Source organism: Solenopsis invicta, chromosome 16 (assembly GCF_016802725.1).
Source record: "Solenopsis invicta isolate M01_SB chromosome 16, UNIL_Sinv_3.0, whole genome shotgun sequence".
Taxonomy (NCBI): Eukaryota; Metazoa; Arthropoda; class Insecta; order Hymenoptera; family Formicidae; genus Solenopsis; species Solenopsis invicta.
In genome coordinates, this window is record NC_052679.1 from 7,762,810 (window position 1) to 7,790,375 (window position 27,566).

Consider the following 27,566-nt stretch of genomic DNA (forward strand, 5'->3'; position numbering starts at 1 on the left):
CGTTGGTAAATCATGCTCCGATGGTAAAAAGTGAAAACATTCATTAATAATCAACCTGTATATAAGAATCATTATTGAATAATAAGATCAACACAAAGTAAAATTCGTAAATCTGTCGAAGTCTTTGAAAATTATTTAATTTGATATTTTAATATTATGAAGTACTGGTTCGCGTGACTATGCGGAAGTTTGACGATAAAGTTGATGCTTTAGTCATCCAGTCTCAAGCGTAAAGATAGCCGGAAAAGGAACTCAGATAAAACCGCAACATCGTCGGGTCTCTCACACGAGTACTAGTTTTAATTAAACGAGTCTCCGTCGTTATTTTCTCTGAACCTAAAATAATAAATTATTCTTGAATTATTTACGTAACTGGAAACAATTTTGCATTCATGGGATTTCAATTCGGGCGATCAGAGGGTTTTCCCTCACAATACTCCGAGAATCACACCCCAGTGACAGTAGATGTGACCGAAACCATCCTGATCACCGTTTTTGTGATCATCTCGATTGCATACATCTGCATCGTACCAGGCTATCGGAAGAAGCAAGTGAGTAAAAACATTAATTTTTATCATTTCACTCCAGTTCACTAGATCCAATTTAAGTAAATCCATATTTCATAACTTCAATTCTAATAGACGCTGTCCTAGCATCTACACTTCAATAAGTAACTTTATGAACTTCGAATATCTTTCAGATGTTTCTACCTGTCTTTTCCGTGTCATACGTTATTGAAGCTGTAAAATAGTAGAAACAATTTTGTCAAAAATTCTTTGTCCAAATATGTGTCTAAATATATGTTCTCTCGTACTAATGAATTCTTATATCACACAGAGTATTTATGTAGCTATAAAGGTCGGCTTCAGCATCATCATTGGATGCTTGTTAATAGGTAAATATCTTAAAATAAATATTTTTTAATATTTATTCTATATTTTCAAATATATTCAATTCAACTGTACACACGTCGAATGTTTATTTACAGTAGAAAACTTTGGTCAAGAATGGGAATACGGTAGCACAAAAAGCAAAACACCTTATCGGGCTGGTATAGGCCAAGAAATCAATGCTCAAATGGTAGTCAAGATAGGACTGAGATCGGTGAACATCACGCTGAAAGGTAATTCAAGAGAATGAATAAAAAATCGCGATATAACATTTATGCATGTATATTTACAAGAATTCATTATACATTAGATAGAAAATAGATAAATATTTGCTCTGTGCAAAATAGATAAAAGTAAAGAAACTGATGAAAAAATTTTCATTATAGTATACATGTGTAAACAAGCGTAATCCATTTCAAGATTACATTAAATTATGAAATTTTTATAGAGATAATACTATGAAAAGATTTTTCATTTAAACACGACCTTTTTTAAGTTAAATTGTATATAAGGATTTATTTTATCTTGTAATTTCTCTTTCGATTTATTTTCAAAAATAGATATGTTCTATGATTTTGTAGAATAAGTATAGTTCTTTTTCTTAATTTTCCACAATGATACATGTCTAAATAAAATTTGGAATTACTCTAATCAAAGAAATTCTTTTTCAGCCAAACCGGAAGAAGGTACGCCACTAGCAAAAGAAACGATCGATTACAACGAGAGATTTCCCTGGACATGGGACCAAGGCATAATCGGATTTGGACCCTATGGTAATTCCCACACAGCACGTAATATTGTTGTGATATCACAGTAATATCACTTTTTCATTGCAATATTATAACAAAATACCAGAAATGTCACTGAAATATTTCTGTGATATCACAGTAATCTCAAAATGTCCGCGAAAACGCATGTCAATAATATTACTGCAATATTATACAATATTTCTGTGATATTTAACTAATATTGCAAGGAATTAAATAAATAAATTATTTTTTATTTCTTTTTTTTTATTTTATTGTTATTCTTAACATTATTTTAAAAATTATTGCATGTAATATTAGACACAGAAAAAAATAACATTGATATAATTAATTAAAGCAATAAGTAATATTACAAACTAAAAAGTTATAAACTGTTTACCAATAGTGACTTTTTTCGAACACTGCCATTTAAGGGATAAACTAAGTAAATATCTAAACTAATAATAAAGTTGATAAATTCTTTTTCTTAACTTTCACTTTCATTCCTCGAAAGGGCAAGGACATTATTATTTTATTTTTAAATTGATTTCTTCTATAGGATACCGAAATTACCAAGAATATTAAGGATACTGAAAATATCGAAATTAATCGAAGAGATAGTGACGTTGCATTAATAAGACATAATAAAAGATAATGTCAAATAGGTCATTTGACATTAGCTTGTTCTTTAAGATTAAATATTATAACAATATATTGCAACGATATCACCGAAATATTTCACTGTTATTATCAACATGTAATATTTCAGCAATATTATTGTGATATTTCAGAGTAATATGTAATATTTCTGTGATATTGCAATATTTCTGTGATATTGCAATATTTCTGTGATATTGCAATATTTCTGTGATATTGCAATATTACTGTGATATCACTGCAGTATTACGTGCTATGTGGGTTGTTATTGTAATTCAATAGATCATCGCGTTTTATTAGACTTATTAGAGCGTTAAAATAATATTAAATAATATGTCAATAAACTTCTTATAGCTGGATTGTTGCAAAGGACTTTCCGTGAAGGCCAACGAAAGGGCTTGCCTATTCCTATTTTATGGATCGCTGAGTATTTCGTCATCGATGGGGAAGGCATTCGATTTGGAAGATTTTATCGAACCGCCGGGTGGTACTGTCACATCTTGTTATGGTCAGTATAGAAGACATAAGACGAAAATATATAAATACACGAGATAAAAATTAAGTATCGTGTTTTTCGTACATAAAGACGTCCCTGTCTTTACTCTTTGAAGATCGAGTTTGCAACTATAGTTTTGAACCTGCAAATAAAATTAAGTTAATTTTCTTATAATAATATTGTTGGTTCGATCGTGAAAATTCTGAAATGTTCGCAGGACTGCTTTTGCCTGCTGGATATTGGCCAATATATTCTTGCAATCCGTGAGTCGTTACGCCGCTTATCTACTTGGCTTGATCGGAGGCTTACAATTGTTAACTTGTTTCGTATGGGTCTGCGTGCATAATCCAATTCCACTTGTGATTCCTTTCGAGGATGGTGTTATTAAGATTACATTGGGCCAACATTTCTGGATGACTTTTGGATGTGGTGATTGTTATTTAGATCAGACCAAATTTGAAAATGATCTCATTAAGCATTTTCAATTTGGCGAACATTGAGCACGTACAAATTTTTAAATGCTAATTAAATTTATCCATTACAATCCTGGTATTCTTAAACTTTGGAGTTTTCTTAATCTTTTTAATTAATTTTTGCCGAGGGAGTAACCACTCTTGGATTCCGGTGTACAACTCGCTAGAAGTCCGTTAATTCCTTGAAGTCCATTGATTTCCTTGAAGACCGTTGAATTCCTCGAAGTCTGATGAAGTCCGGTGTAATCCAATGAAGTCCAAAGTCCGCGAATTACGTGAAGTCCGATGAAGTCCGACGTAGTCCAGTGAAGTCCGACGAAGTCTGGTGTAGTCCAGCAAAGTCCGGTGTAATCCAATAAAGGCCGAAGTTCGCAAAGTCCGATAAAGTCCAATGAAGTCCGACGTAGTACGATGAAGTTCGGCGAAGTCCGGTGTAATCCAATAAAGACCGAAGTTCGATAAAGTCTGATGAAGTCCGAGAAAGTCCATGTAGTCCAATGAAGTCCAGTAAAGTCTTGAAGTCCCAAGTCCGGTGTATACATATTTTCCGAGTGGTTACCCCCTCGATTTTTGCCATCTTTTCCTATGGAGTTTTAAATTATTGATTTTAAACTAAATAGACTTACATATTTTAAACTATTAATCTTAGTAGAAATAAGATTATACATTTACACGGATTTTTCTAACAAGATTCATCAATTTAGATCACATTGTAATAACACAATTTTTATGATATAATTAACATGTCATCTTCAAAGTATTTAATTTCAGGCCTACTTTGCATTTTTTTATCCATCATAATGATATTTATGGATTTACGTTATCCAAATACGTTGTCCACGTTTTTACAAATAGATCCTCTCGGCCAATACGACGAATGTATAATACGTAAGTATACACGAATGTATACACTTTATTATTACACTTTACCGCATTTGTGATTGAAAGTTTTTATTGGATGTGGCGCTTTACTTTTTTCAGAACATTCGATAAAAAATGAAAATGCCATTCATTTTAATCAACAAAAAGCTGTCAAGTACTTAGACAATGAACTGCGTAAAAAAGGGCATATAGACGATTCAATGGAAATGACTTCGCTATCTTCACAAAACATGGGAATGGTGAATAGTACTATTAAAAATAATGTTTCAAAATTTAAAAGATCTCACTCAAAAGGATTAACAAATTAATAAAAAAATATAACGATTGCAGATAGTATTAAAAAGACGATCAACCATACAAAATGCACAAAAGTCACTCTTCCGCGCACCAGTTCCCATGAAAATGGAAATCTACGAGGATGTATCCGTTTATGAAAACCAGGATATCGCTGGGTATATTCGTTTACTTCAAAAATCCTATAAGCAATAATTCACAGATTAAATTTTTTCAGGGGAATACATTTTCTCGCTTTTAATTTACAGGTTGTACAGACCCGTATTTTTATTACTTATTAATTTTTGTACAATTCTAAGCAAAAAAAAAAATGTGAAATATTTTTAATATATTGTAGTAAAGCAAACCCAACTAGTATTTAAATTAACAAGCACACTAAATTTCTCCTATAATTGATTATAATAGTTATTGTGTAAAACACAATTATTAGTAAATTACTTAAAATATTTTTACTATCTTTATCTTATAAATTATTTAGCTTAACATAATCCACGGGTATAGAGACACTTTTGATCAAGACTTTTCGATTGAACAAAAGATTACGATGTATTCTTTGTATTGTTTTCTTAGATCATCCAAGACTGCGCCTAAAATGGAAATACACAACGAGGAGGAAGAAGAGAAAGAAGAAATCAAGCCACCACCAATTCCGAAAAAGAAGAAAATAAAGATTCGTCCTTAAATGCCAAATGGCAGTCTACGACGAATTTAGATGATCAATGCCTATGGATTACTATTCTGAAAGAAGCTCAATGTAGTAAATGTATATCCATATATTTTTTACTGTACCAATACACAGCGATAGAAGCAGGTAGATATCTTGTTGAACTTAACGAAGAGCTTGAAATTGTGAATAAAGTCTTTGTCTAGCTTTCCGATTCAGTCGTTTTCTCCTTGCTGTCGTTGTTTTCCGTTGCGGATCTACCTTTGTCGTCCGATTTGTCACTGGATCGCTTCTCCTTGCTGGATTTTTTCTCGCTTCTACTGCTCTCCTTCTCGGGCCTCTCCCGATCGCTGTCGCTTCTCTTACCGTTATCCGACTTGTCCTTGCTGCGCCTCTCTCGATCTTTATCCTTGGATTTGTCCAAAGCATACTTAGACTTGGACGATCTAGACTTCGACTTGGAACGTGAACGCCTAGATCTGGACGTAGAACCCTTGCTTCGTGAACGTGAACGACTGCGACGACGCGGTGACCTCTTCTTCCGCTCCTTCGATCTAGATGGTGAGCGACGTGACCTTCAGTAAGATTTAAAAAATTAATTTTACGCCTAATATGTATATATAAATCTTTTTATACAGGATCTCTTCTCTTGCATCTTGAATACATTTTTTTCTGAATAATGAAATATTTTTCTACCAATATATTTTTCTAAAATTTGTAAGCTGAATATAAGCAGGATTTGCATTATATACGAGTATTATATACAACATGTGACTCTAAAGATTAAAAAACCGATAAAAGATCGTTCAGTTATACCTCGATCTTCTCGATCTGCTGCGCGAGCGATGGCGACTGCGCGAACTGCTGCGTCGTCTCGATGGCGAATTGCGCCTGCGGTCCTTGGATCTAGAACGTTTGGAACGCGAACGCGATCGGCGCCGGTGACGCGAACGCGAGCGTCGATGGCGCGATCGCGAGCGCTTACGTGATCTCGATCGTCGGCTGCGTCCGCGGGATCGCGAACGAGACTTACGGCTGCGCGAGCCGCTCCTGCTTCGCTTATCCTTTGAAAGCATGCCGATCATCGGGTCGATTGCCGCGGAGATGAGATTGTGTGCTTCCTTCACTCGCGACATTGCCTCTTCGATCTCTTTCTGCGCGGCCTCGTTGCTCTTTGCCTCTGGTTTAGCGATCGCTTGCGTCGAGTGGTACAGCTTCATGGGTCGATCAGCCAACTGCTTTCCATTCAACAGCAATGCAGCAACCACAGCAGCCTGTTCCGACAGCTCCACCAGCGCATAATGCTCGGTGTCCGAGTCCCTACTGCATATACGCAGGTACTTGATCTCCACATTGTTGTTGCTGAAGAAGTCCAGCAGCTGCTCAGGGCTCACCGATGTATCCAAATTTGCCACTACGAGCGTCCGACGGATCTCTTCGATGCGCCTGCTGTCCAGATGACCTGGCAGGTGTGGATAGGATGGCAGGCCATTTGCTTCTAGCTTGGGATCCATCGTGGTGATGACATGATTTGGAGGGATACCCTCAATGGCATTCACTACGTTTGGTGGTAGCTTTGGTTCTGATGGATACAGACCTGAAAGAATTTGAAGGAAGATTACATTTATGGTAAGAATAGATAAAACATACAATAGAAATTAATTAATCTAAACAATGGGGTATTCTAAATAATTACCATATTTTCAACCCATAGTTTGAATAGAATAGCGGAAACATTGATGTTATTAACGTAGAGCGAGAGATCTAAGGTTCATTCTTACCAGGTACAACTGTGCCATTGTTGGTCAGTTCCAAAGCACGCTGCTCATCCGGAATGTCTCCATTCTGGTATGGGATGACTATCAACGCACGGTCGATGAAGACGGTATTGGTCATGTGCTGCGCCACAGCGACGCAGCCCTGGTCGTGGAACTTTATGTAGCATATGCGCGATTGTACGGGCACGGCGACATCCCTGATCGTTGGATACAACCTGATATCCTCGATTTTGCCAAGATATCCAAAAAGAGTTTGCATCTGGTCCTTGGTCGCCTGAGGCGCGATGTTCGTCACCTGGACCACCTTCGTCGAGCCAACCGCCATTCTACCGGCCGGGATCTATCACGATTTCGTACGCAAACGAGGTTATAGAGGTTACATTCGCAACCGCGACTTCACTGCGACAGGCCGAACCTCGTCATTTTCTTTTTATCACTCGAATTTTACTGCTGCCCTGGAACAAGAGATCGTTTCTCAAAACTTGTTTCTCACCAGTGGAAACACTGGAAAACACTTTCCACTCGAACGTATACTCAAGTCAGCGTTGGTGAGCGTTGCGACAGCGTTGTCGGAGCAACAAACTGAAGTCAGCCATATTGCTGAACCTGAACAGTGCGAGTGCACTCACAATGCACCTTTAGTCCTATTATTTGATTGGCTAACTCGAATTTCTATCGAAAATCGCCACGTTTAAATTTTATAATTATCAAATTTTTGAATTAAAAATGCATTCTAAAAGATAATATACGATGAGTAATACAAATTGTCTTTTCGGAAAAAGTTTATGATAAAAAACTCATTAATTATTTTTAGGATAAATTTAAAAAATTAATCTGGTTTGTCGATCAAATTGAAACTTTGAAAAAAGAAGCAGTAAAGTATAATTTTAATATTTATTGAAACAATATGTATACCTTATAAAAAATTTATTTTTGCATGATATTACAGCAATTTTTTTATTTACAGCAACGTGGACTTCACTGTTATTAATCGTTGTCATTAACGTATTACTATTCTCAATCTTCATGTATCTCGTGTATTCCGATTTATATGGTTTATAGAGTTTGTACCTCTATAAATTTAACAACAGCATAAATGTCACAAAAAAACTAACATAAAAATTTAATTAGCTTTTGTTAATAGAACTTTTATTAATTATTCATTCTGCTTCTCAGATATACATTAGAATATAGATACAGAAATACATTAACGTTTCAGATAAATGTACGTCACATTTCATTTATGAATTTTTATTTTCTTAACATAAATACTGACGGTATATATTATGTTGAAAATGTTCGATTTTTAATACTGAATATGTTTGGCAATGAAAGATTCTTCTTTCCTTTATATCTAGAGCTTTCAATCCCTTCTAACCGTTTTTCCATCCCCTTTTGCAGCGTCGAGGGGTTGCTCGCACCGATATATACTTAACTGTAATACGCTCGCGGTCGTGCTTCCGACAAATCGGCGTCGATCAATCTTTCATAACTACAGCGGAACTTGCTTATCGCTAATGGAGGATAATGAAGAAAGCATTTTCCAGGGAAATAAACTTTGATTGCGCCATCAATTTATCTCCAATGCTCTAGGTAACAAAGTAGCGACACAACATGTAATCATTCCGCTCCCGCGATCTTCGATCTACTAAACGGCGAGCTTTCCGAGTTCTAAAAGGGTGCAATCAAGTCCTTATACGTCATTACGCGAACGCAAGCTCTTCAGGTGAACGCATATCCTGTCGTTCAGCAATTTTCAGAAATATTATACGTTGTTGCTCTGCGAGATTTCTTCCTGTTATTTTTACATATCCATGGGCAACCCGACAAGCGACCCGCGGGAGCGAGCAATGATTCGCTATCGCGTGTACACTCGTCACATTCGCAGAATGCTCTACCTCGGCGGTGTCTTGCAAGATAGAACACGTTCGGCAACTTGGTCATATATCACAGGTTTCTTGGTGATCCTTGTGTGCTTCAGTCAATGTGTCTTCTTGATAAACTTTTGTCGAGATCATATCGACAATCTGGTGCTCATCTCAAGACTCTTTGGCATGGCCTGCAGTTACATCGCGCCCGTCTTAATGGTATTTCGTGTCTGTTACAAGAAATATTCATATAGAAAACCCCACCTGCAAGTTTTATCATATACAGTTCTATTCAATTGTATGTACGTAAGCAATTTCTAAATTATTTCGTTTTCTTTTTTTTTTTATCTGTCTTGGAGGAAACTTCCATTTGAAGGAAATCGCTATTAAAAAATTACAAGCTTAGAAGATTAGTCAATTTACTTTCTTAAACTGGAATAGGCAACATTCACGCGAGGAAACAGGCGTGTCTACTATCTTGTTCCAGTCAGCTTGCTTCCTGGCAAAACGCGAGAAATTGATGGAACTTCACGAGACGCTGAACGACCTTTTCGAGCGGGAATTAACGCGAGACCGGGAAACTGAGGCGACCCTGCTGGCCACTCTGTATGCGTTCGACAAACCGTCCTACATACTGTGCTTCACCATGGGATCAACGGGAATACTGATCCTCTGCCCGCGGTTGATCCCCATAGTTCGCAACATCGTCCATCACGCCGAACCCGAGAGATACAGACTGCCGGTCCCGAATAAGTTCCCGTGGCCTATGCCGATCGGTGGTGGTTTCTCCTTTTACTTGCATGTTCTGTACCAAATGTCCACCTTTTGGTGGGTGATCTTCACCGTCGGCAGCGTCGACAGCCTCTTCGGCTATTACGCGTTTCAGATCTCCTCGATCCTGCGAGCTACGACCGCCAGGCTGACGAATCTACGTACTCCGGAGGTATTTACAGAGGTCTTGGGTACATGCGTGCAGACGCATCACCGGTTACTGCGATGCGGCCGCTTGCTGAGTGATATCTGGGGACTGATAATTATACGGATGCTCTTCACAAACGCCTTACTCATGTGCGCATTGATCTTCGAAGCAAGCCCGGTACGTTCTGGAAATTTTATCGTATTATTAAACATATTCCAATAAACAAATTGTTAACGGTATGTTAGCATTTTACTAGGTTCGAGCAGATTCTGTTATCTTTTTCCGTTGGCAAAATTTGACTTTGATTATTAAATTACTATATAAATGTCATTTTTATTCTAACGTACTATTCTGATAAAATGATAACAGTTCACTCACTTGACGGTCGGCCAGATCTTCTTGTTTATCTCTTACATGACATTAAAACTGCTACAAACGTTCATTTATGCTTGGTACGGCAGTCTCATTACAAGCGCGGTGAGTTTTGCTTCTTCAAACGGGCGATTATCATAATCCAGAGTTAATTTACGCGTTCGCGTGTATCTAGAGCGAGCACTTTCGCGAGGGAATATATTTCAGCGAGTGGCCGAAATCAAGACTTGATCGTAATGTTAGGACAAATATTATAGTGACCATGATGCAAAAGCCGATGATTATAAAGGCGTTAAACTTGTCTTCCGTGAACGTCAACATGTTCACCAAAGTAAGTACTATAACAATTTGTCATGCAAATTTTACAACCCAAGTTTATCATCCCGTGCGAATCTTTTAGCTTTTATTATTCAATCAAATTTTAGTGAAATTTTGCTTTCATTCATGCAGGTATACAATTATTAACATAAATTTGAAAGATGAAAAAATAAGGAGTTTTAAAATTTTAAGCAAATTCTGAGATTAAAAAGCTAATTTTAAAATAATTAAAATGACTTTACATAGAATTACATATTGTTTATTTAATCAGCATCTTATACTAACTACTTTAAATGACTAATTCATTGTCTTCATTGTTAGATTGTGAACACCGCAATGTCTTATTTCTTTTTGTTGCAATCCTTGGACGAGGGTAGATAAAGATGGATGCCATACATCAACCAGTTCGTAAATCTCGAGAAACATCTAGAATCGCTACAAATGTGGAAAAATATGTAATTAAAAAAATTAGAGAATAACTAAACTTGCTCGAAATAAAATTCCATTCAAAAATTATTTTGTAAAAATAGGAATAAATTTTTTCATATTAGATTAAACCTAATATTTCAATTAAAAAATAATCCAGAATATAAAAATATATAAATACCTTTACACAATTTCAAGATGTTGTATTTCAACTTTGCAGGCAATCTAAATAGTAAAGTAACTGTATTAGTTAAAACTGCTATTTTTTTATTTTAGATTAAATTTCAGACTGATATAAATGGTAATCAGTTAGCAAATACAGTACAAATCATAGCATTCATAGATCTTGGTGGGTAAGTATCATCATTTTCATATTCAAGGTATCGTGAAATTTATGAAACAAAATACTGTAGAAATAAAGTTTTCAAAAAATTACGTAAAATACTCTATTCACTGAAAGAAACCAAACTGCTCGAACAAAAACTCGTCCGCTCCGCGCATGCAAAACGGCTAGAAAACTCCCTTCTCTGCTCACACACACCCGTATAGGCTCATAATGTCAGCGCTCTCCCCACTATGTTGTCTATGAGCAGACCGATGCGATTTCTCTCAATGAATAAAATGTAGATACTTATTTATAAATTTTTAAACCGTAGTTTTTGAAATATAAGAGCTTAAAGTTTGTCAGAAATTATATTTAAAGAATTGCCCGTCACGCAGTTACTAATACTATCAGTTCAATGACTCACGAATATGCTGTCTGCATGTAGTTTGTGATCATCTTTAAATCCTTATATTTAAAAAAACTACTTATTTGAAATAAAAATTTACAAATAATTATTTTACTTAATTTTTCGAAAACTTTAATATTACAATATTTTTAATTACGAATTTCGAGACATCCCGTATTAATATATTGTTATATAATCAAGTAAAGTGACAAATGTGAAAATTACCTGTATAATTGAGCGTTCGATTAGTTTCCCTGGATTCAGCAAACCTGAAAAACAAAAAAAATTCTGTGTGCATTATTGAAGAATATTATTAATATATTTTATTGAGGTTTGTAAAGCTAGAAGCAAATTTTTAAATATCATGGCATTCAAAGATCTTTGTGATAATAACATTTTCAAAAAATAATTCAAAATGTAATGCAATATAGAAAAATATAAATACCTTCACAAAATTTCAAGATGCTGTTTCACTTAAGATCTGCAAGCAATCTAAATAATAAAATAATTATATTAACTAAAAGTTATATTTCTTTATCTGAATTTTTAACAAATATGATCATAAAATCAGTTAGCAAATACTATTCAAATCATAGCACTCATAGATCTTGGTGGATAATTATCATCATTGTTATAAATCGATATATTGTTGCATAATTAAAAAAAAAAGTATGATAAATAAAAATTACCTGTATAACTATCATCGTTCAATTAATTTCCCTGGATGTAGTAAACCTGATAAATAAAAAATTCTGTTATTGAGAAATATTACTAGTGTATTTAGTGTTAGTAAGATTAAGTTATTAGTAAGATTTGTGAAATCAAAAGTAGCAAATTAAATTATCATGGCGTTCAAAGATCTTAGTGATTATAGCAACATATCATTTTATTTAAAAAATAATTTAAAACATAAATATAGAAAAAAAATAAATACCTACATGTACAATCTCAAGACGCTGTTTCATTGAAGATTTCCAAGTAATCTAAATAATAAAATAATTATATTAGTTAAAAATATTTTTTTAATTTCAATTTCAAACTAATATAAATGATAATCAGTTAGCAAATACAATACAAATCATAGCATTCATAAATCTTGGTGGATAATTATCATCATTTTTATATATTAAAAGTTATACTTTTAAAAAATTATAATAAATAAAAATTACCTACGATCTTTGTCGATTGATCATAATTTCCCAAGAATTTAGCAAACCTAATATATAAAAAAATTGTGTTTATTATTGAACATTAATAGATATATTTTATTGAAATATGCAAAATCAGAAGTAGCAAATTGTAATATCACGGCGTTCAAAGATCTTGGTGATTATAGTAACATCATTTTGTTTAAAAAAAAAAAGTTTAAGTAATGAGAGTTTAAGTAAGATATTAAGTAATGTAAAAAAAATATAAATATATAAATATAAATACCTTCATATATACAATCTCAAGATGTCATCATTTAACTGAAGATTTCAAACAACCTAAGTAATGAAATAATTATATTAGTTAAAACTAATACTTTTTTATTTAAATTTCAAAATAATATAAATAATAATCAGTTAGCAAATACAATACAAATCATAGCATTCATAGATCTTGGTGGATAATTATCATCATTTTTATATATTAAAATTATTTAATTTTAAAAAATTATAATAAATAAAAATTACCTATGATCTTTGTCGTTTGATTACAACTCCCAAGGATTTAGCAAACCTAATATGTAAACAAAAAATTTCGTGTTTATTATTGAAGAATTATTAATAGATATATTTTATTGAAATATGTGAAATCAGAAGTAGCAAATTGTAATATCACGGCATTCAAAGATCTTGGTGATTATAGTAACATCATTTTGTAAAAAAAAAAAGTTTAAGACATAAATCAATGTAAAAAAAAATATAAATACCTTCATATACACAATCTCAAGACGTCATTCAACTGAAGATTTCAAACGACCTAAGTAATGAAATAATTATATTAGTTAAAACTAATACTTTTTTATTTAAATTTCAAAATAATATAAATAATAATCAGTTAGCAAATACAATACAAATCATAGCATTCATAGATCTTGGTGGATAATTATCATCATTTTTATATATTAAAATTATTTAATTTTAAAAAATTATAATAAATAAAAATTACCTATGATCTTTGTCGTTTGATTACGATTTCCAAGGATTTAGCAAACCTAATATGTAAACAAAAAAAATTATTTATTATTGAAGAATTATTAATAGATATATTTTATTAAAATATGTAAAATCAGAAGTAGCAAATTGCATATCACGGCGTTCAAAGATCTTGGTGATTATAGTAACATCATTTTATTAAAAAAAAAAAAAAGTTTAAGACATAAAGCAATGTAAAAAAAATATAAATACCTTCATATATGCAATCTCAAGACGTCATTTAACTGAAGATTTCAAACCTAAATAATGAAATAATTATATAATATTAAAACTAATACTTTTTTATTTGAATTTCAAATTAATATAAATGATAATCAGTTAGCAAATACTCTACAAATCATGGCATTCATAGATCTTGGTGAATAATTATCATCATTATTATACTTTTTATATTATGACATCATTTAATAACAATTTAAAAAAATTATAGCAATAAATAAAAATTATCTAGCCTTCGCAAATTGATTTAATTACCAGACATTTAGCAAACCTAGTAAATAAATAGAAAATTCTAAGTTTATCAAGAAATATTTTATTAACATATATTATTTTGTTTGTGAAGTATTAAAAATGCCAGCATTTGAATGTTTTTATATACCTCAAAATGCTGTTTCACTTCAGATTTGCAAACTAAAGAATAAAATAACCGTATTTGTTAATTGCTATTTTTCTATTTGAACATTAAATTAATAATTAGTAAATATTATGCAAATGATACTTGTGGGTTTTGATAATTATTCGTTATGATTTTCAACATTTATGTATAATAAATTATAAAATAAATTAAAAAAATATATATTACTCAATAAATAAATTTACCTAATTAAAAATTCAGCAAACTCCAATGATACCAATGGCATATTTTTTGATTCCCCAGTAAATCTAAAAATAATTCTTTTAATATAAAATCTAAATATTATAATATAACAAAACATTAACTTTAACATAAAATATATATGCTTACCTAAAAATACATATATATTTAGTTTATATACATATTATATTAAATATATATTTTGTTGATGATAATAATATGACATATCTGCAAAGTAAGGGTACAGCTTGTTTTGAAACAAGTATAAATAACATATCAAGACAAAAAAATTTTTTAAAGCTAAAGTACATTTACTTCACAGAATACATCGTCCATTACAAATATTCAAATATTTATAATGTATATTTAATAAAGTATACAAATTAATCGGTTTTTTTAGTAGCTCGTGTCTTCTTAGTGGGAAGAGGTTTCTGTGATCGTAATACAGCGCTGGCTCGTCTCAATGCAGCCTACAAAATACATGTTATAACTATACTATATACTATAGTTCTAATTATATTCAAATTGCAATACAATATTAATTGCAATTTGAATATAATTAAAATTATAATTACATTATCATGTAAAAAAACTTTTAATTAAATTTCAATAAATTTTTAATTATTAGAAATGTAAATACTTATGATACAATAAAAAAAAGCATTAACTTCACACAAAATATACATGCTTACTTAAAAAATTCTAATTAATAAATTTTAAATTTATATAAAAATTAAGTACTAAGCACTGAACAAATATCATATCTACTTAATTGTAAATTCTGTTTATATTTTAAATTATATAATAATATATTAATACTCAATCTAACATGCTTGTTTTTTGAAGTTCTTTTTCAAAGTAATTGCAACAATGGAAAAATTAACAAACTATTTCAATATAACTTGCATACCTTGGTAAGATCAACACGATATTTATTTTTTCTAAGCAGAGTCTTTAACTTGTGAAGGGAACGACGAGCTCCAGACTTCATCGTGCTCTTCACAGTAGCTTTGGCAGGCTTATTGACTGCCTTAGCCTTCTTATAGACAACTGTGAATCCCTTTTTGTCAGGGGTATCAATCACGCCCACGCTTTTACGGTGAACTAAGCCAGAGTAGCGATAACTGCTCAGATTCGTCAAATTGTTGGCTTCCTAAATATTTTTATACAATTTATGTAATAGCATATATATAATTTATATAATAGCAAGAAATATTGTTGAGGCATAACTTGGTCCTAATCAGATATTTTTTAAATGTTTTTTTCAAATATTTATTTCGTTATAATTTTAAATATTTAAAAAAATATTTAAAAAACAATTGTTTGCTAATTGAGTTAAAGTTAATAACGAGTTTATAAAATACAAACCGTAGAAAACGGCTTGTTGATATTACGCTTCTTGAGAAGAAAGGCATTATTGTTGCGGATTATCATCCAATTCAAGTGCGACATCTTGGACTTCCTGTGACAATTATGGTTATCTCATTTTTTTTTTTAATTAAAATTACGTATGTCTCACACATTATATTATAACAATTTTTATTATAATTATACATCCTAAACGAGATAAATTTATTTAATTTTTATTTTATTGAATTAGACGATTTGTCGATAGGTTATGCATACGCGATCGCATGGTAAGATTTTTCGCAAATACTACCGTATACCACGGAGACGTTTGATAATTTAGAATATATCATAATCGTAAAGTACATATTCCGATATAATGGATTATTTTTAAAAAATTCGATAATATAGGCAAAAATGTACATACCACGTGCAACACCTACGGGAAAAAGACGAGAAAGGACTTTTCAAGATGGCGAAGAGAACATTACCGATGAGTATATTGTACTAAGAAGGAATGCTTCGATATTCGAAGGAAGCTATGCTTCGATATTCGATCTCAACTGATCCCAACGCCACAATGCAACAGCATGTAAAATTAAGCGCAAATTTTAAAATGCTAAGCATCTTTTTATATTTTATGAATTACTTATAATTCTACAATTTATTTAAATAATATAATAACATATTATTTAAATAATATAACTATAATAAATAAGTAGTAAAAGGGACAGTTAAAATTTTGAGAACTTTCCATAAAAAATGTTTTATTCAACATAAATACAAAAACAAAATTGGCGCATCACACTGGCGCTTCATCATTGAACGGTAATTCAGAGAAAAAGCTCGCTGAATCAATTTCCTCATATTCATCCAATTTTTCTTGTTCTCTTTTAGAACAGGGGATCTGAAAATCCTGCGGAATAAAAATCTTTGTCTCGGACATGTATCTCTTGTCAGCCTCGGAAAAATTCTGCAGTTTGGACCACCGTATCGCTACGTCTTTCCACACGCATTTTCTAAATACCAAGCAGTGAATGTGACGTAATTTGTCGTACTTGATTCTCATGAATCCCATTCCGCTCAACGCATACCTCCAGGACTTGATCAGTTTCGCGTTCGCGCCAACGTGTTTCGAATCTGGACTCACGATAATTAGTATCCCACCGCTCTTCAATACATCATACGCATTTCTACAGCAGAGGTACCTTTGTTTCGGACACGGCAGGTATTCCAGTAACAGAGAGAACACCACGCAGTCAAAGAAATTCTCAGGTAGTTGACGAATCTCTCGCTTGTCTCGCGAGAGAATTCTCTCCCTTCCGATCGTGACGTTTAAAAAGTCGCATCGATAAACTCCTTCTATCGCGGGAGTTAGATCTATAGCGGTGACATCAAGCGTGCTGTCAGCACTTAGAGGATTGTAACAACTTCCTACATCCAGTACGGGTATTCTTTGTTCGTGAAAATTTTGTAACTCGTTTTCCACACAGCTCTGATTGCTTTCGCACGTTTGTTTTTCATCGGTTGGCTTCACCGAAGAGAGAGTTATTTTAGCGTTTATATCTTGTTCTCTCTTATCATATTTCTCTCTACCGCCGTTAAGAAAGTATTCCTTGCACTGAGTTTTTATCCATTCCAATCTACAGTATGTTCCATTCTTTAAACTCGAATTGTTATCCATCCAGTATTTGCCAGCCAATTTTTGCATAGATGCTGCATATTCCTGAAATAATATTAAAATAAAATACAAATCTATGTAATTAAATTTACATGTATATTAATTTGTACTTCTCCTCCTGATCGACAAAATTCAATTTTGAGCAATGAAGATTTAAAGCAAACCTGCAGAACGTTTTTTCGCGCCAAATGGCGCTCCCACGCAGTCTCGGCGCCATATTGGTGACATTCGGTGCGCAATAGAGCGTGAGTTCCCTTCACGATGTCAGCTAAGCGTTTATGCTCATCGGTCGCCATTCGATTAACGAACCTATTCTTTTTTCCACGTATCCTGAATGGACGACGAAAATGCTTCAGTATTTTGCCGGTACTCTATGTTTATTCATATTTTATCAATTAAAGCAAAGTTTAAATAAGCAATGACCAACTTACAATTCACATCCAATTTATAATCCGCTTGCATATATTGCATCTGATGAGCTAATTCGGTATTGCCTTCGTGATCGTCGACTTACCAACGCTTTAATCGGCCGAGTTGACATTGCTCTGGGTCGATAATGAAAAATTGATGTAACAGCATTCTAATTTACCAACAGGGTCGAATATTCTGATTTCCCCACTACGTTGGTGAGCGTAATGGCGTAATGGCGCTCTTTAAAAGGAAGACGAGTATCAACTGGTATCAACAAATAAATCATAATTTTGAGAATTCGATACATTATTTCAAATTATAATGACGAAATAAGAATGAAAACGAAGAGACAATGAGCAGTCGCAGTTAATTAAAGTACACATTTTTATGTTATTTATGCGATTAATGAACAAATAATATAAAATTGATCAATTTGTTTTATCATTTACTAGATTCTCGATATTAAAGATGTTGCATGAGATTTTACTGTCACTTTGGGGATGTTCAACCAGTGTATCACAGATAATTGAGACAGAGGTGAGTACATACTTGTATATTATGACAACAGTAATATATAGTTCAAATTACCTTTTCATTATTTTCTCATCTAGTCTATCGATCTTGATAAATACTTGCATCCTGGAGAACGGGCGCTACTCAATAAAATATTGGACATTGTAAAGGAGTGTAATGTTATACGAAATTTTATACACTCAGTAAGCAACAAAGATACAAAAGGTTTGATAATAAATTTGATGGACTGTATTTTATGCAGTTGACACAAATGCTTCATGTTCATTTTGCAATTTACAGAATGTATAGGTCCTGGTCTCTATATACGCGCTCTTTGCGATGGAATGGATCAAGCGTTGGAGCCTTTTCGTGAAGAAATAATTGAATTGGAAACTACAGTCTTAAATGACAGTTATACTCCACTGTCATTAATCCTCTGCAGTGTTGAAAAATATACTTGTCTATTTTCTTTATTGCATTCTATCATTCGTGAGGTAATTATATATTTTTCCTTTCATCAGAAGGATATTTTATATTGGTTAGTTTTGTTATATATAATTTTTTTATTTAAATTAATGTTTTTTTTCAATTGCAATTTATTGACTATTTTACAATGTAGTTTAATGAGAGTCTGAACAATGCATTATTCTTTTAATGATGTTGAATAACTACTGTAATGAAATATTATAATATGCAGAAAGAACAAAACATTAATCAATTTTTTTTTATTTCAGATTAATACGCAGAAACTTTATGGTTGTAAATTGTTGCAATGTTTACATCAGCGTATGCATACCGGTATACCAGAAAGCAACTCCACTTTGGAATTGTAAGAAATGGATAACGAAACTCGATATTGTTAGCTTTATGATAATCATTTACTTGTCTTCAGGATGGCTCATTCTGTTCATATTGTTTTCTACAAGCATCTAACGAGCTGGCTTTTGTATGGGCATTTAGAAGATGTTTACAAAGAATTTTTCATACAAAAAACATCGGATTATGAAAAAGCTTCAATGAAGGAAGATGAAAAGAACGACATTGATGCGCGCGAATCGATAAGTGGCAAAAGAATTGATGTTAATATGTGGGACTATAATGTCCAAATGGACATGCTCCCATCTTATATTAGGCCGTCACTAGCGAATAAAATTTTGACCATCGGTCAGACCGTCATTATGTTTGGAAATGATCCCAGACAGAAAAAAGGTAAAAAAAGAGCGATTTCTGAGTGTTTAAAATTAAGTAACTCTATCGTTAAAATTGTTATATCACGATTCAACAAATAAATGCAGCTTGCACGATAAAGGATAATTATGAAAAGTTAAATGTTTCAGATTTCAGCATGATATCCAAGACGGAAAATTCCGTATGGGGCGACAAAGAATATGAATACTTTAGGAAACTTCAGAATCTCCAGGCAAAATCATTTTTTGACATCGTTGAGTTTGATCGCACTGTCAATGAATTGAAACAGTGTGTGACTAAACTTTTATGGCACGTTGCCGTTGAAGAGGCGCAGTTGATGCAACAGCTCAGGCTCGTGAAAGAGTTCTTTTTGATGGGACGCGGCGATCTTTTCTTAGAATTCATCAAGCTCACGGCGCACATTTTGAATAAAGCACCTACGAACCATACTTCTAGAGATATTAATCTCGCATTTCAAATGGCGCTGAGGAAGATGCATCTGAACGACGAAAGCGCTATCGATAGCTTTAATTTCGTGGTACCCGCGCTACCTTCTGAAAACGAACATGTCGACACGGATGCTACAGATCTTGGCTCTAATACTCCCGATGATGAAAGACAAGATCCTAATGGTGCGTATTTGCGTTATTTTATAGTCGTAATTTTTTTCTGAATTATTTATACACAAAACGTTAAATTTATTTTAGAGAAACGTGGATGGGGTATGATTACATTGAAGTATAAAGTTGTTTGGCCATTGCACTTGTTGTTCAATCCAGTCACGTTGAACGATTATAACATTTTGTTTCGTTTTCTGTTAAGAGTTAAAAAGACTCAAATAGACTTGTGGAATCTTTGGAGCGAACACATGCATCACAAGGACATGTAAATTATATATTTATAATAATTTTTGTATTTAACATTTTTGTTATTCACAATTACTACAGCAAAATATGTATAATTTACAGAGACATTGGTGTAATCCAATTGAGAAATAATTTGATCTTTATCGTCGATAATTTGCAGTATTATCTGCAAGTGGATGTTATGGAAAGTCAATATATTGTAATGGAAACGACTATGAAAAACACACGAAATTTTGAGGATATACAAAAAGCGCATTCTGTGTTTTTAGCTAATGTTCTATCGCAAACTTTTTTACTAGACAGTGGAACAGGAAAAAAGAATCCGGTAAACTTTGTCAGATCAGAATAATTGTAAAATCCAGAATTATACAGAATGTCAGATTTAACGAGCCATCTTTCCTGTATCAATTTTTTTATTAATTTAATCCACAAATTTAAAAAATGGCTCTGTAAATCCAAGGCACTGTCGTTATTCCTGGTATTCAAGAATATTAATTTAACAGGTGAATAAATTGATACATCTCTTGTTACGGCTGTGCGACGATTTTATCCTGCAAGCGTCTATGTGGGAAGTCGGCAATTTGCTCTTAACGGAGAAAGAAGAACTCAAAACATTATACGAGACACTCGATAGTGTAATGGACTGGTTGACAAAAACATTAAATAAAGTGCGCGCACAACCCAGTGGAGAACACTTGGCTCGATTGCTTTTGAGATTAGATTTTAACCGATGGTTCAGTAAAAAGGTTTAAAAGAGGTAAAAAATCATTCGGCGAATCATAAATATATCGCAGTAACTAAAAAAGGCATCCTTTTTCTAAAGATTTATTGGAATTCAATACAATGTTCAGTTAAGAATACATAACAGTAGATTATATAAATAACACTATTATTTTTTATTAATTAAAACTAAAATATACCACAAATTTGAAAAATAAACTTGCAATAAAAGGACATGTGTTATCCTTATAGATCATTTTATATATTTTAACTCTACAATATTTTCTCAAATTTATTTTTCTCTATTATGCAATTCATACAATGAATACAATAATCGCTAATATATCATTTAATTATAATAATACTTTACGAATCACTTGAATATTTATTTGCATTTGATTGACGCTAATGGCAGTTCAATAAAGATCTGACATGTACATGTTATACATGTTTTGACAATACATGAACATTGGTCTTTTTTAATCGAGGAATAATCTATTATATTAATCTATCTGATATTATGAACATTCTATAGTATATCACAAATATGAAAGAACAGTTTTAAGACTTCCGTTTCTTTATTGCAGTATTGATTTATAACTTGTGAAGACATGTGAATTTTTTGTATTATCAAAATAAATTGATTTTTTCATACACTGCTAACTTGTATTCTACAAGAAACAAAAGTCTTAAATATAAAGAGGTGAGCATCATTTGAGATCTTTCAAATATTATCATTTAACCCCTTGTAATCCTTAAAATTCATTAGATTCGACGTAATATGTTGCAATAATTCTTTTTCATAATTCTTGAAACATTTGAATCTTTATCTGATTATAATCGATAAATTATATTTTTATAAATTTCAAGTAAGAAGCATTCTTTGATTCAGTTAAACTTGATTAGATAAAATTGAAATACTTGATTTTTGCTCATTTGCGAGAAATAATGGACTACAAAGGATTAATACATATATAGAATAATTTTTAATTATTAACATGTAAAATTATATTATAATTTTACGTAATATATGAATTGCTTATTTTGTTTATAGCATATTAAAATTTGTATTGTATTACAGATTGTGAAATTTTCAATCGCTATCGTCATCATAATCTTCATCGCCGTATCCATATGTACTATCACATCTGCGTTGATGCAATTGTATCGCATTCTTGATAGACACATCGGAAGCTAATTCTTCCGCAGTAACGCCATCATTATTCTTCAAAGTCGCATCGGCATCGTATTCCAACAATAAATTTATTATCTCCAAATGTCCATGACTCGCAGCTACATGCAATGGCGTGTCACCCATTTTATTCTACGATTGAAATAAAATGAAAGATTAAGAGATGCATATATATGAAATAAATAAATGTCAACCACAAATGAAGACATAAGAGTAGATACAGTAGAAGCAAACGTTCACACTTATAGTCACACTTTATTCATTTAATGCTAAATGTGACTATCTAATTCAGATTTTTGCTTATATCACGAAAGATTAAATGTCAAAATATTACAGTGAGTTTGCAACTATGTTTAATATTAAGTATATAAGAATACAAGTTTAATTCTTCAATATATAGGTTCATTCTCTTACTTGAGCGTCTACTACGGGATTTGGCAAATTGAGAAGCTCTCTTGCACATTCCAAATGGCCAGTGCGCGCTGCCCAGTATAACGGCGTGTTTCCAGCTGCGTCTAAACCTGTTCCCGATATGCCCTGATTCAAATATTCCTTCAGGAAGGAAATATTGCCTCGTCTTGCAGCATCATGTAATGGCAGCTCGATCTCTTGTGTTTGTTCTTCAACTGAAACCAACAAATTATGAACATTATGAGTATGAATAATTAATAGAAATTATAAATACTACATCGAAGATAAATATCATGTATCCTTTCTTACCATAGGCGACAGGTATAAGTCCTTTCTGGTCTCCACACTTGGCCCTCCACCAATTTGGATCGGTATCTCTTTCGTAAACATAAAGTAAATCACCTTCTTCGAATGATAACTCATCTATCTATAAAAAGAAATATCTCATATTTTATGTTCATATGTAAAACAATATATGAAGAAATATTAAACGTTACATATATACTATACACATACATGTGTAAGTATATAAGAAATATAAACAAACATATTTTGTTAATAGATTACTACAAATGAAATGTACTTACACGTTGTGCTATATACTTGCATAATGTTCTGACCACTTTCACCTTACCTTAAATATGACATATAATGTTAACAAATTTATATTAAATATTTTATTTAAAAAATAAAATTCTTGTTTGCAAAAGTAGGTTATTATTCTAACCTCTAAACTACATAATAATTATATATACAATTAGCAAAAAAAACTATGCAAAATATTCTCTTCCATTAATCAGAGCGGAACTATAATTCTTCTAGATTATTGATTTTTTTCATTTCAAGTTTCTTACTCATACTTGATAAATTCTTTTTCAAAAAGAAATACTGGATTGAGGTATAAGACATAACCTTAAATTTATATATAATAGAATTTTATTAAGTTTGTAACAAAAATGTTATAAATATAAATAATTATAAATATAATTTTAACATAAAATAACGATCTATATAATACATGATATACATACATATATATATAGTTAAGTTTCTTCTATTATATACAATCACTCAATGGAAACAATAAATGCTTCAATAATTATACAATATATACTTAAATATTGTTATTAAATTGTGCATAATGAGATCGTAAATTATATATTGCAGCGCTGGATAAAGTTATAAACCAATATATCGCTATTCTATGATATATTTACCAGGTTTCCAAGTGGTTTTAGGAGGTGCAGGTGTTTTTACAAGTACACTCATGGCTGTGTAATTCTATCATCATATCAATCCAATGACTCACATAGTCATATTCACAGTAACGCGCAGCTACACATTTCAGATGTAGTTGACACGCCCCAATGTAGAAATTATCTAAAACTTTTTCCTTGCCATCTTCATAAATAACACCATGTCTGAAATATATATAAAATAAAACTTAAATGATAATTCAGTTTTTGATGTTTTTATAGCCTATTGGCAATAATATAACTTTATGCAAATTCGACATTTGTATCAAACAATAATCAAAAAAATTTTAATTAAATTTCATTGTTCTCTAGAAAACATATGTATAATTGATAATATAAGATACTCACTGAAAAATACAACCAGAACGAAAGCTATCATAATCCATACCCAACACCTCCATTTTGATTTAGTGTGCTCTTCCAACTTCAGTGATTCTTTCTTTAATTTAATAGCATTTACATCAGTCAATTTATCAGACATTTCCAGTTTGCCGATATCTTTTTTTATGATAGCATTCGCTGCTAATGCATGTTCCTTCATAGTGCCAGTCATGGAGAGCATATTTTCAGCAATCTTCTCCTGGATATTACGATTATATTTCAAAATAGCATCCAGGTCTTCATCCTGGATATTAGAGTTCAACAATCTCTGTCGTACACCATCCTTATTTGCATCTGTAATACATAATGAGACTTAATGTCAGAGTCATGTAAAAATTCATTGCACATTCATAAAAGCAAGTCACCTTTGTTACTGTGAAATAATTCCGCCCGTAATTCCTGATTGTACTTGGCAACAGTCTTCTGGTGTATTTGCGTTGTGATATTTGTACTTGCTGAATTATTAATAGATGCTGAATTTTTTGATAGTAATTGTGCAGCGACCACTCTCTCCACAGGGTTTGACAGCTTCATTGCATTTATTACTCCTTTTAGAAAATCTATCCGTTTAGTGTAGCCCATCATGGTATCCTTAGATGGTTTACTATAAATAAACATTTAACTTTTTGCTATAAATTTTTAATATTCTGTTCACAATAATAATGTATATTATAATCTCAAATATACAGATTGTTCTAGACATTACATAACAACAGTTAATAACAAAGTTTAAAAACATCTTTGCTGTTAAATTATGTATCACATTTGAATTTTTTTTAACAATTTTATTGACCAATTTTCAACATCTCTTATTTAAACAACGTTACAATTTGAACATTTGTTAAATCTCAGAATAACATAAAGAATCTTATTAACTATTGTCAGTCTATACCTTATGTACTATATCAATGCATAGATTATATAAAACTAAAAATATTACTTCGGTAGAGTTTGCAATTCATTTATCATATCATCCAGAGAAAGTATATACTGAAACAAAAAATATACATATCACTTTTTGAAATAAACAAAATTTATGCAATTAATAGATATTTATAGTATGTATATAATTGTGAATAATATCTTCTCAAGAAATATAGTTCAAAAGAATTTTATTATTTTTATACAAGCATAATTAAGCATGTTAATTTAAATAAACACTTTATAATAAATGCTATAATTATAATTATCTATGGTATCTTCAATATACGCGCTTTGCTTTAAGCAATTACATAAGGTCATTCCAATCTATTTAATAAAGCATCGGGCCTTCAATTAAAAATTATAGAAAACATGACAGAAATTGAGGTTAGAAACAGTTACAGTTTATGCACCTTCTCGAGCTTCCAATCTTTATGCAGATCATCTTTCGCTATTAATTCGCAACGCGTTAGAAGTCGCTTAATATTAATTTCCAGCCTGGTCATTTGAATCATTTGGCGTGAACAGAAAAATGAAAAAGCCACGTGTTTTCTCGTTCAATGTGTGCGGAAATTCCGTGACGACATATCACATGTGCTTTGATGACAATCGCGTTCCATTCGGACGACGCGCTACAATCCCTTCCTTCCATGTATAACGAGTGATAAAAGGCTTGTTTTCTATTCCTGCACCAGATTGCACTGGAACGTTCCTTCTTGCTTTCACTAACTTTCAAATATATATCTATTTCATTTTAAGTGCACACTAATTTAGGGAGTTCAGGAACAGAAAACAAACGGAAGAATAGAATGGAAAAAAAAGAAGTGGTTCGAGTCTCGACTAAATGAGGTTCGTTTTAAATGTGTGCAAGCCCAGCAAACGAGAAATAATTGAAAAATATTTAGGATTATTAAATGGAACAAAATTAAATCCAGTTTTTGGATTTTTTTGAATCCGTTTTCTATCTGTAATCCATTTGAATCAATAATTACGGATTGGCTATTTGCTTTCTGTATCTTATTCAATATACATAAAAATAAAACGTGCGACCTATTCATTTGAATCCGTAATTGTGGATTGGTTATTTGTTTTTGATATCATATTCAATATTCAATGCAATGAACGTGAGTCTATTCGTTTGAATTAATTGTGGATTAACCATTTGCTTTTGCTGGTATCATATTTAATGTACAATGCAATGAATTATATTTAACTACCCTAACAGCCCAGATAGCACAAAATATTTTTAAAATATTTACTAAATATTTATAATATTTATTTTAATATTTTATAAACATTTATCAAAACATTTAATAAATGTTTTTATGGCCGTAGATTGGACTGATCATAAATATTTATCATAAATGTTTTAAAAATATTTATGATTTATGATAATTATTTGAAAATGTTCAAAATATCCGTATAAATATTATATTACACCACATAATCCCAATGAGTAAAACAATATTTCTATATTTTAAAAAACAATTTTCGCAAAAAAATTCCATTCTTAGGAATTTTTTTCGGAAATTCCGAAGCGGTCACCCATTCAAGTCGCGACCAATATTTTAGAAAATATTTTAACAATATTTTTGCTAAAGTTTTTTATAATCTTTTTCCGTCATATATATAAAATATGTACAAAATATTTCTATAATATTTATAAAAAATGATATATATTTATGACATATTATGATATATATTTATTAATATTTATCGTAAATATTGTGTGCTATCTGGGAGCACAACCATCTATATGTCAATTGTAAATCGACTTTTTTAAGTCAGGCTTTCGGAGTTGACCGCAAGTCGACTTTGCATAAACGTCTGCAGACGTCCTTCAAATATTGACTTTACAACGTTTAGAAAAAGGCATGCGATCCTGTAGTCCTGTGTGCATCATGTATTGTTGAGAAACATAAATATTCATATCAGTAGACAAAATAGGTCTCCCTGCCTGCACCGGACATAACAGAGACGTGCTGTTTTGATCACAAAGTCGCAGAAAATATGATACGTCTTATGCACGTCGCTGCGACGTAACTAAATAATTTGAATGTTTTAATTAATTAGCTGTTTGTTGAATTTTCTTTTGTATTATAACTTATATTTTAAAGATAAATAACATTTCACTTTTTAAAAATGATGTT

The 27,566-nt window shown here is 31.7% G+C and overlaps 7 protein-coding genes and 1 long non-coding RNA gene across 12 annotated transcripts; 3 read left to right on the forward strand and 5 right to left on the reverse strand.

The window, feature by feature from the left end:
* Positions 1-111: 111 nt before the first annotated feature.
* On the forward strand, positions 112-5,316 carry LOC105204231 (dual oxidase maturation factor 1). Of its 2 annotated transcripts, none has more exons than XM_011173290.3 (10): positions 112-551; positions 838-895; positions 992-1,123; positions 1,562-1,663; positions 2,648-2,801; positions 3,007-3,218; positions 4,034-4,150; positions 4,244-4,383; positions 4,475-4,596; positions 5,009-5,312. In XM_011173290.3, exons 1-10 carry the CDS (start codon positions 393-395, stop codon positions 5,118-5,120), a joined length of 1,308 nt encoding a protein of 435 aa, XP_011171592.1. In that variant the 5' UTR covers positions 112-392; the 3' UTR covers positions 5,121-5,312. The 2 variants fall into 2 exon arrangements, with proteins under 2 accessions (XP_011171592.1, XP_011171591.1); XM_011173289.3 differs by having other exon boundaries at positions 115-551; positions 989-1,123; positions 5,009-5,316.
* Positions 5,197-7,487, reverse strand: LOC105204230 (probable splicing factor, arginine/serine-rich 7). 2 transcript variants are annotated; one of them, XM_011173287.3, is made up of 3 exons: positions 6,884-7,487; positions 5,919-6,699; positions 5,197-5,656 (listed from the first exon to the last, which is right to left on the reverse strand). In XM_011173287.3, exons 1-3 carry the CDS (start codon positions 7,203-7,205, stop codon positions 5,305-5,307), a joined length of 1,455 nt encoding a protein of 484 aa, XP_011171589.1. In that variant the 5' UTR covers positions 7,206-7,487; the 3' UTR covers positions 5,197-5,304. The 2 variants fall into 2 exon arrangements, with proteins under 2 accessions (XP_011171589.1, XP_011171587.1); XM_011173285.3 differs by having other exon boundaries at positions 5,197-5,677.
* Positions 7,488-8,121: 634 nt separating this feature from the next.
* Positions 8,122-12,038, forward strand: LOC105204241 (odorant receptor 4). Its single transcript, XM_026140015.2, has 6 exons — positions 8,122-8,967; positions 9,236-9,844; positions 10,037-10,144; positions 10,215-10,370; positions 10,679-10,812; positions 11,060-12,038. The coding sequence occupies exons 1-5, from the start codon at positions 8,695-8,697 to the stop codon at positions 10,736-10,738; spliced, it is 1,206 nt and encodes a 401-aa protein (XP_025995800.2). The 5' UTR covers positions 8,122-8,694; the 3' UTR covers positions 10,739-10,812; positions 11,060-12,038.
* Positions 10,423-14,526, reverse strand: LOC113005057. The gene is made up of 12 exons (XR_005576622.1): positions 13,908-14,526; positions 13,669-13,714; positions 13,430-13,479; positions 13,191-13,236; positions 12,949-13,001; positions 12,684-12,730; positions 12,453-12,497; positions 12,204-12,249; positions 11,960-12,006; positions 11,740-11,783; positions 10,965-11,008; positions 10,423-10,792 (listed from the first exon to the last, which is right to left on the reverse strand). It is a non-coding gene; the product is annotated as an uncharacterized LOC113005057 (long non-coding RNA).
* Positions 14,527-14,819: 293 nt separating this feature from the next.
* LOC105204232 (60S ribosomal protein L28) lies at positions 14,820-16,424 on the reverse strand. Its single transcript, XM_011173291.3, has 4 exons — positions 16,304-16,424; positions 15,898-15,991; positions 15,440-15,682; positions 14,820-14,999 (listed from the first exon to the last, which is right to left on the reverse strand). The coding sequence occupies exons 2-4, from the start codon at positions 15,979-15,981 to the stop codon at positions 14,913-14,915; spliced, it is 414 nt and encodes a 137-aa protein (XP_011171593.1). The 5' UTR covers positions 15,982-15,991; positions 16,304-16,424; the 3' UTR covers positions 14,820-14,912.
* Positions 16,425-16,616: 192 nt separating this feature from the next.
* On the reverse strand, positions 16,617-18,123 carry LOC105204235 (S-adenosylmethionine sensor upstream of mTORC1). Its single transcript, XM_011173295.3, has 3 exons — positions 17,989-18,123; positions 17,722-17,887; positions 16,617-17,602 (listed from the first exon to the last, which is right to left on the reverse strand). The coding sequence occupies exons 2-3, from the start codon at positions 17,851-17,853 to the stop codon at positions 16,679-16,681; spliced, it is 1,056 nt and encodes a 351-aa protein (XP_011171597.1). The 5' UTR covers positions 17,854-17,887; positions 17,989-18,123; the 3' UTR covers positions 16,617-16,678.
* Positions 17,807-23,404, forward strand: LOC105204234 (gamma-tubulin complex component 4). The gene is made up of 14 exons (XM_011173293.3): positions 17,807-17,923; positions 18,153-18,343; positions 18,421-18,505; positions 18,580-18,706; positions 18,782-18,975; positions 19,216-19,310; positions 19,374-19,690; positions 19,819-20,301; positions 20,377-20,554; positions 20,638-20,860; positions 21,039-21,958; positions 22,337-22,782; positions 22,848-23,102; positions 23,173-23,404. The coding sequence occupies exons 3-11, from the start codon at positions 18,437-18,439 to the stop codon at positions 21,285-21,287; spliced, it is 1,935 nt and encodes a 644-aa protein (XP_011171595.1). The 5' UTR covers positions 17,807-17,923; positions 18,153-18,343; positions 18,421-18,436; the 3' UTR covers positions 21,288-21,958; positions 22,337-22,782; positions 22,848-23,102; positions 23,173-23,404.
* LOC105206875 (osteoclast-stimulating factor 1-like) lies at positions 21,347-26,135 on the reverse strand. Of its 3 annotated transcripts, XM_026140018.2 has the most exons (6): positions 24,463-24,734; positions 24,076-24,279; positions 23,446-23,492; positions 23,168-23,285; positions 22,862-23,073; positions 21,347-22,579 (listed from the first exon to the last, which is right to left on the reverse strand). In XM_026140018.2, the coding sequence occupies exons 2-6, from the start codon at positions 24,125-24,127 to the stop codon at positions 22,349-22,351; spliced, it is 660 nt and encodes a 219-aa protein (XP_025995803.1). In that variant the 5' UTR covers positions 24,128-24,279; positions 24,463-24,734; the 3' UTR covers positions 21,347-22,348. The 3 variants fall into 3 exon arrangements, with proteins under 3 accessions (XP_025995803.1, XP_025995801.1, XP_039315086.1); XM_026140016.2 differs by lacking the exons at positions 21,347-22,579; positions 22,862-23,073; positions 23,168-23,285; positions 23,446-23,492 and adding exons at positions 24,861-25,099; positions 25,436-25,485; positions 25,830-26,135 and having other exon boundaries at positions 23,846-24,279; positions 24,463-24,789; XM_039459152.1 differs by lacking the exons at positions 21,347-22,579; positions 22,862-23,073; positions 23,168-23,285; positions 23,446-23,492 and adding exons at positions 24,861-25,099; positions 25,388-25,485 and having other exon boundaries at positions 24,463-24,789.
* Between the last annotated feature and the right edge of the window lie 1,431 nt (positions 26,136-27,566).

What these genes read in the sequence shown, in the direction of transcription:
- LOC105204231 (XM_011173289.3), top strand. Translation starts at nt 393, where the DNA reads ATGGGATTTCAATTCGGGCGATCAGAGGGTTTTCCCTCACAATACTCC. An exon ending in AATCGGATTTGGACCCTATG is followed by an intron (nt 1,664 to 2,647) that starts GTAATTCCCACA and finishes AACTTCTTATAG; the next exon opens with CTGGATTGTTGCAAAGGACT. An exon ending in GAAAACCAGGATATCGCTGG is followed by an intron (nt 4,597 to 5,008) that starts GTATATTCGTTT and finishes TTGTTTTCTTAG; the next exon opens with ATCATCCAAGACTGCGCCTA.
- LOC105204230 (XM_011173285.3), bottom strand. Translation starts at nt 7,205, where the DNA reads ATGGCGGTTGGCTCGACGAAGGTGGTCCAGGTGACGAACATCGCGCCT. An exon ending in CAATGGCACAGTTGTACCTG is followed by an intron (nt 6,700 to 6,883) that starts GTAAGAATGAAC and finishes AAATTCTTTCAG; the next exon opens with GTCTGTATCCATCAGAACCA. An exon ending in AGCAGATCGAGAAGATCGAG is followed by an intron (nt 5,678 to 5,918) that starts GTATAACTGAAC and finishes ATCTTACTGAAG; the next exon opens with GTCACGTCGCTCACCATCTA.
- LOC105204241 (XM_026140015.2), top strand. Translation starts at nt 8,695, where the DNA reads ATGGGCAACCCGACAAGCGACCCGCGGGAGCGAGCAATGATTCGCTAT. An exon ending in ACATCGCGCCCGTCTTAATG is followed by an intron (nt 8,968 to 9,235) that starts GTATTTCGTGTC and finishes ATCTTGTTCCAG; the next exon opens with TCAGCTTGCTTCCTGGCAAA. An exon ending in ACGTCAACATGTTCACCAAA is followed by an intron (nt 10,371 to 10,678) that starts GTAAGTACTATA and finishes CTTCATTGTTAG; the next exon opens with ATTGTGAACACCGCAATGTC.
- LOC105204232 (XM_011173291.3), bottom strand. Translation starts at nt 15,981, where the DNA reads ATGTCGCACTTGAATTGGATGATAATCCGCAACAATAATGCCTTTCTT. An exon ending in TCAACAAGCCGTTTTCTACG is followed by an intron (nt 15,683 to 15,897) that starts GTTTGTATTTTA and finishes AAAAATATTTAG; the next exon opens with GAAGCCAACAATTTGACGAA. An exon ending in ATCGTGTTGATCTTACCAAG is followed by an intron (nt 15,000 to 15,439) that starts GTATGCAAGTTA and finishes TGTATTTTGTAG; the next exon opens with GCTGCATTGAGACGAGCCAG.
- LOC105204235 (XM_011173295.3), bottom strand. Translation starts at nt 17,853, where the DNA reads ATGGCGACCGATGAGCATAAACGCTTAGCTGACATCGTGAAGGGAACT. An exon ending in CGCGAAAAAACGTTCTGCAG is followed by an intron (nt 17,603 to 17,721) that starts GTTTGCTTTAAA and finishes ATATTATTTCAG; the next exon opens with GAATATGCAGCATCTATGCA.
- LOC105204234 (XM_011173293.3), top strand. Translation starts at nt 18,437, where the DNA reads ATGTTGCATGAGATTTTACTGTCACTTTGGGGATGTTCAACCAGTGTA. An exon ending in AAGCAACAAAGATACAAAAG is followed by an intron (nt 18,707 to 18,781) that starts GTTTGATAATAA and finishes TGCAATTTACAG; the next exon opens with AATGTATAGGTCCTGGTCTC. An exon ending in CACATGCATCACAAGGACAT is followed by an intron (nt 20,555 to 20,637) that starts GTAAATTATATA and finishes TATAATTTACAG; the next exon opens with AGACATTGGTGTAATCCAAT.
- LOC105206875 (XM_026140016.2), bottom strand. Translation starts at nt 25,931, where the DNA reads ATGATTCAAATGACCAGGCTGGAAATTAATATTAAGCGACTTCTAACG. An exon ending in GAATTGCAAACTCTACCGAA is followed by an intron (nt 25,100 to 25,435) that starts GTAATATTTTTA and finishes GTTTATTTATAG; the next exon opens with TAAACCATCTAAGGATACCA. An exon ending in ATTATTTCACAGTAACAAAG is followed by an intron (nt 24,790 to 24,860) that starts GTGACTTGCTTT and finishes TATGTATTACAG; the next exon opens with ATGCAAATAAGGATGGTGTA.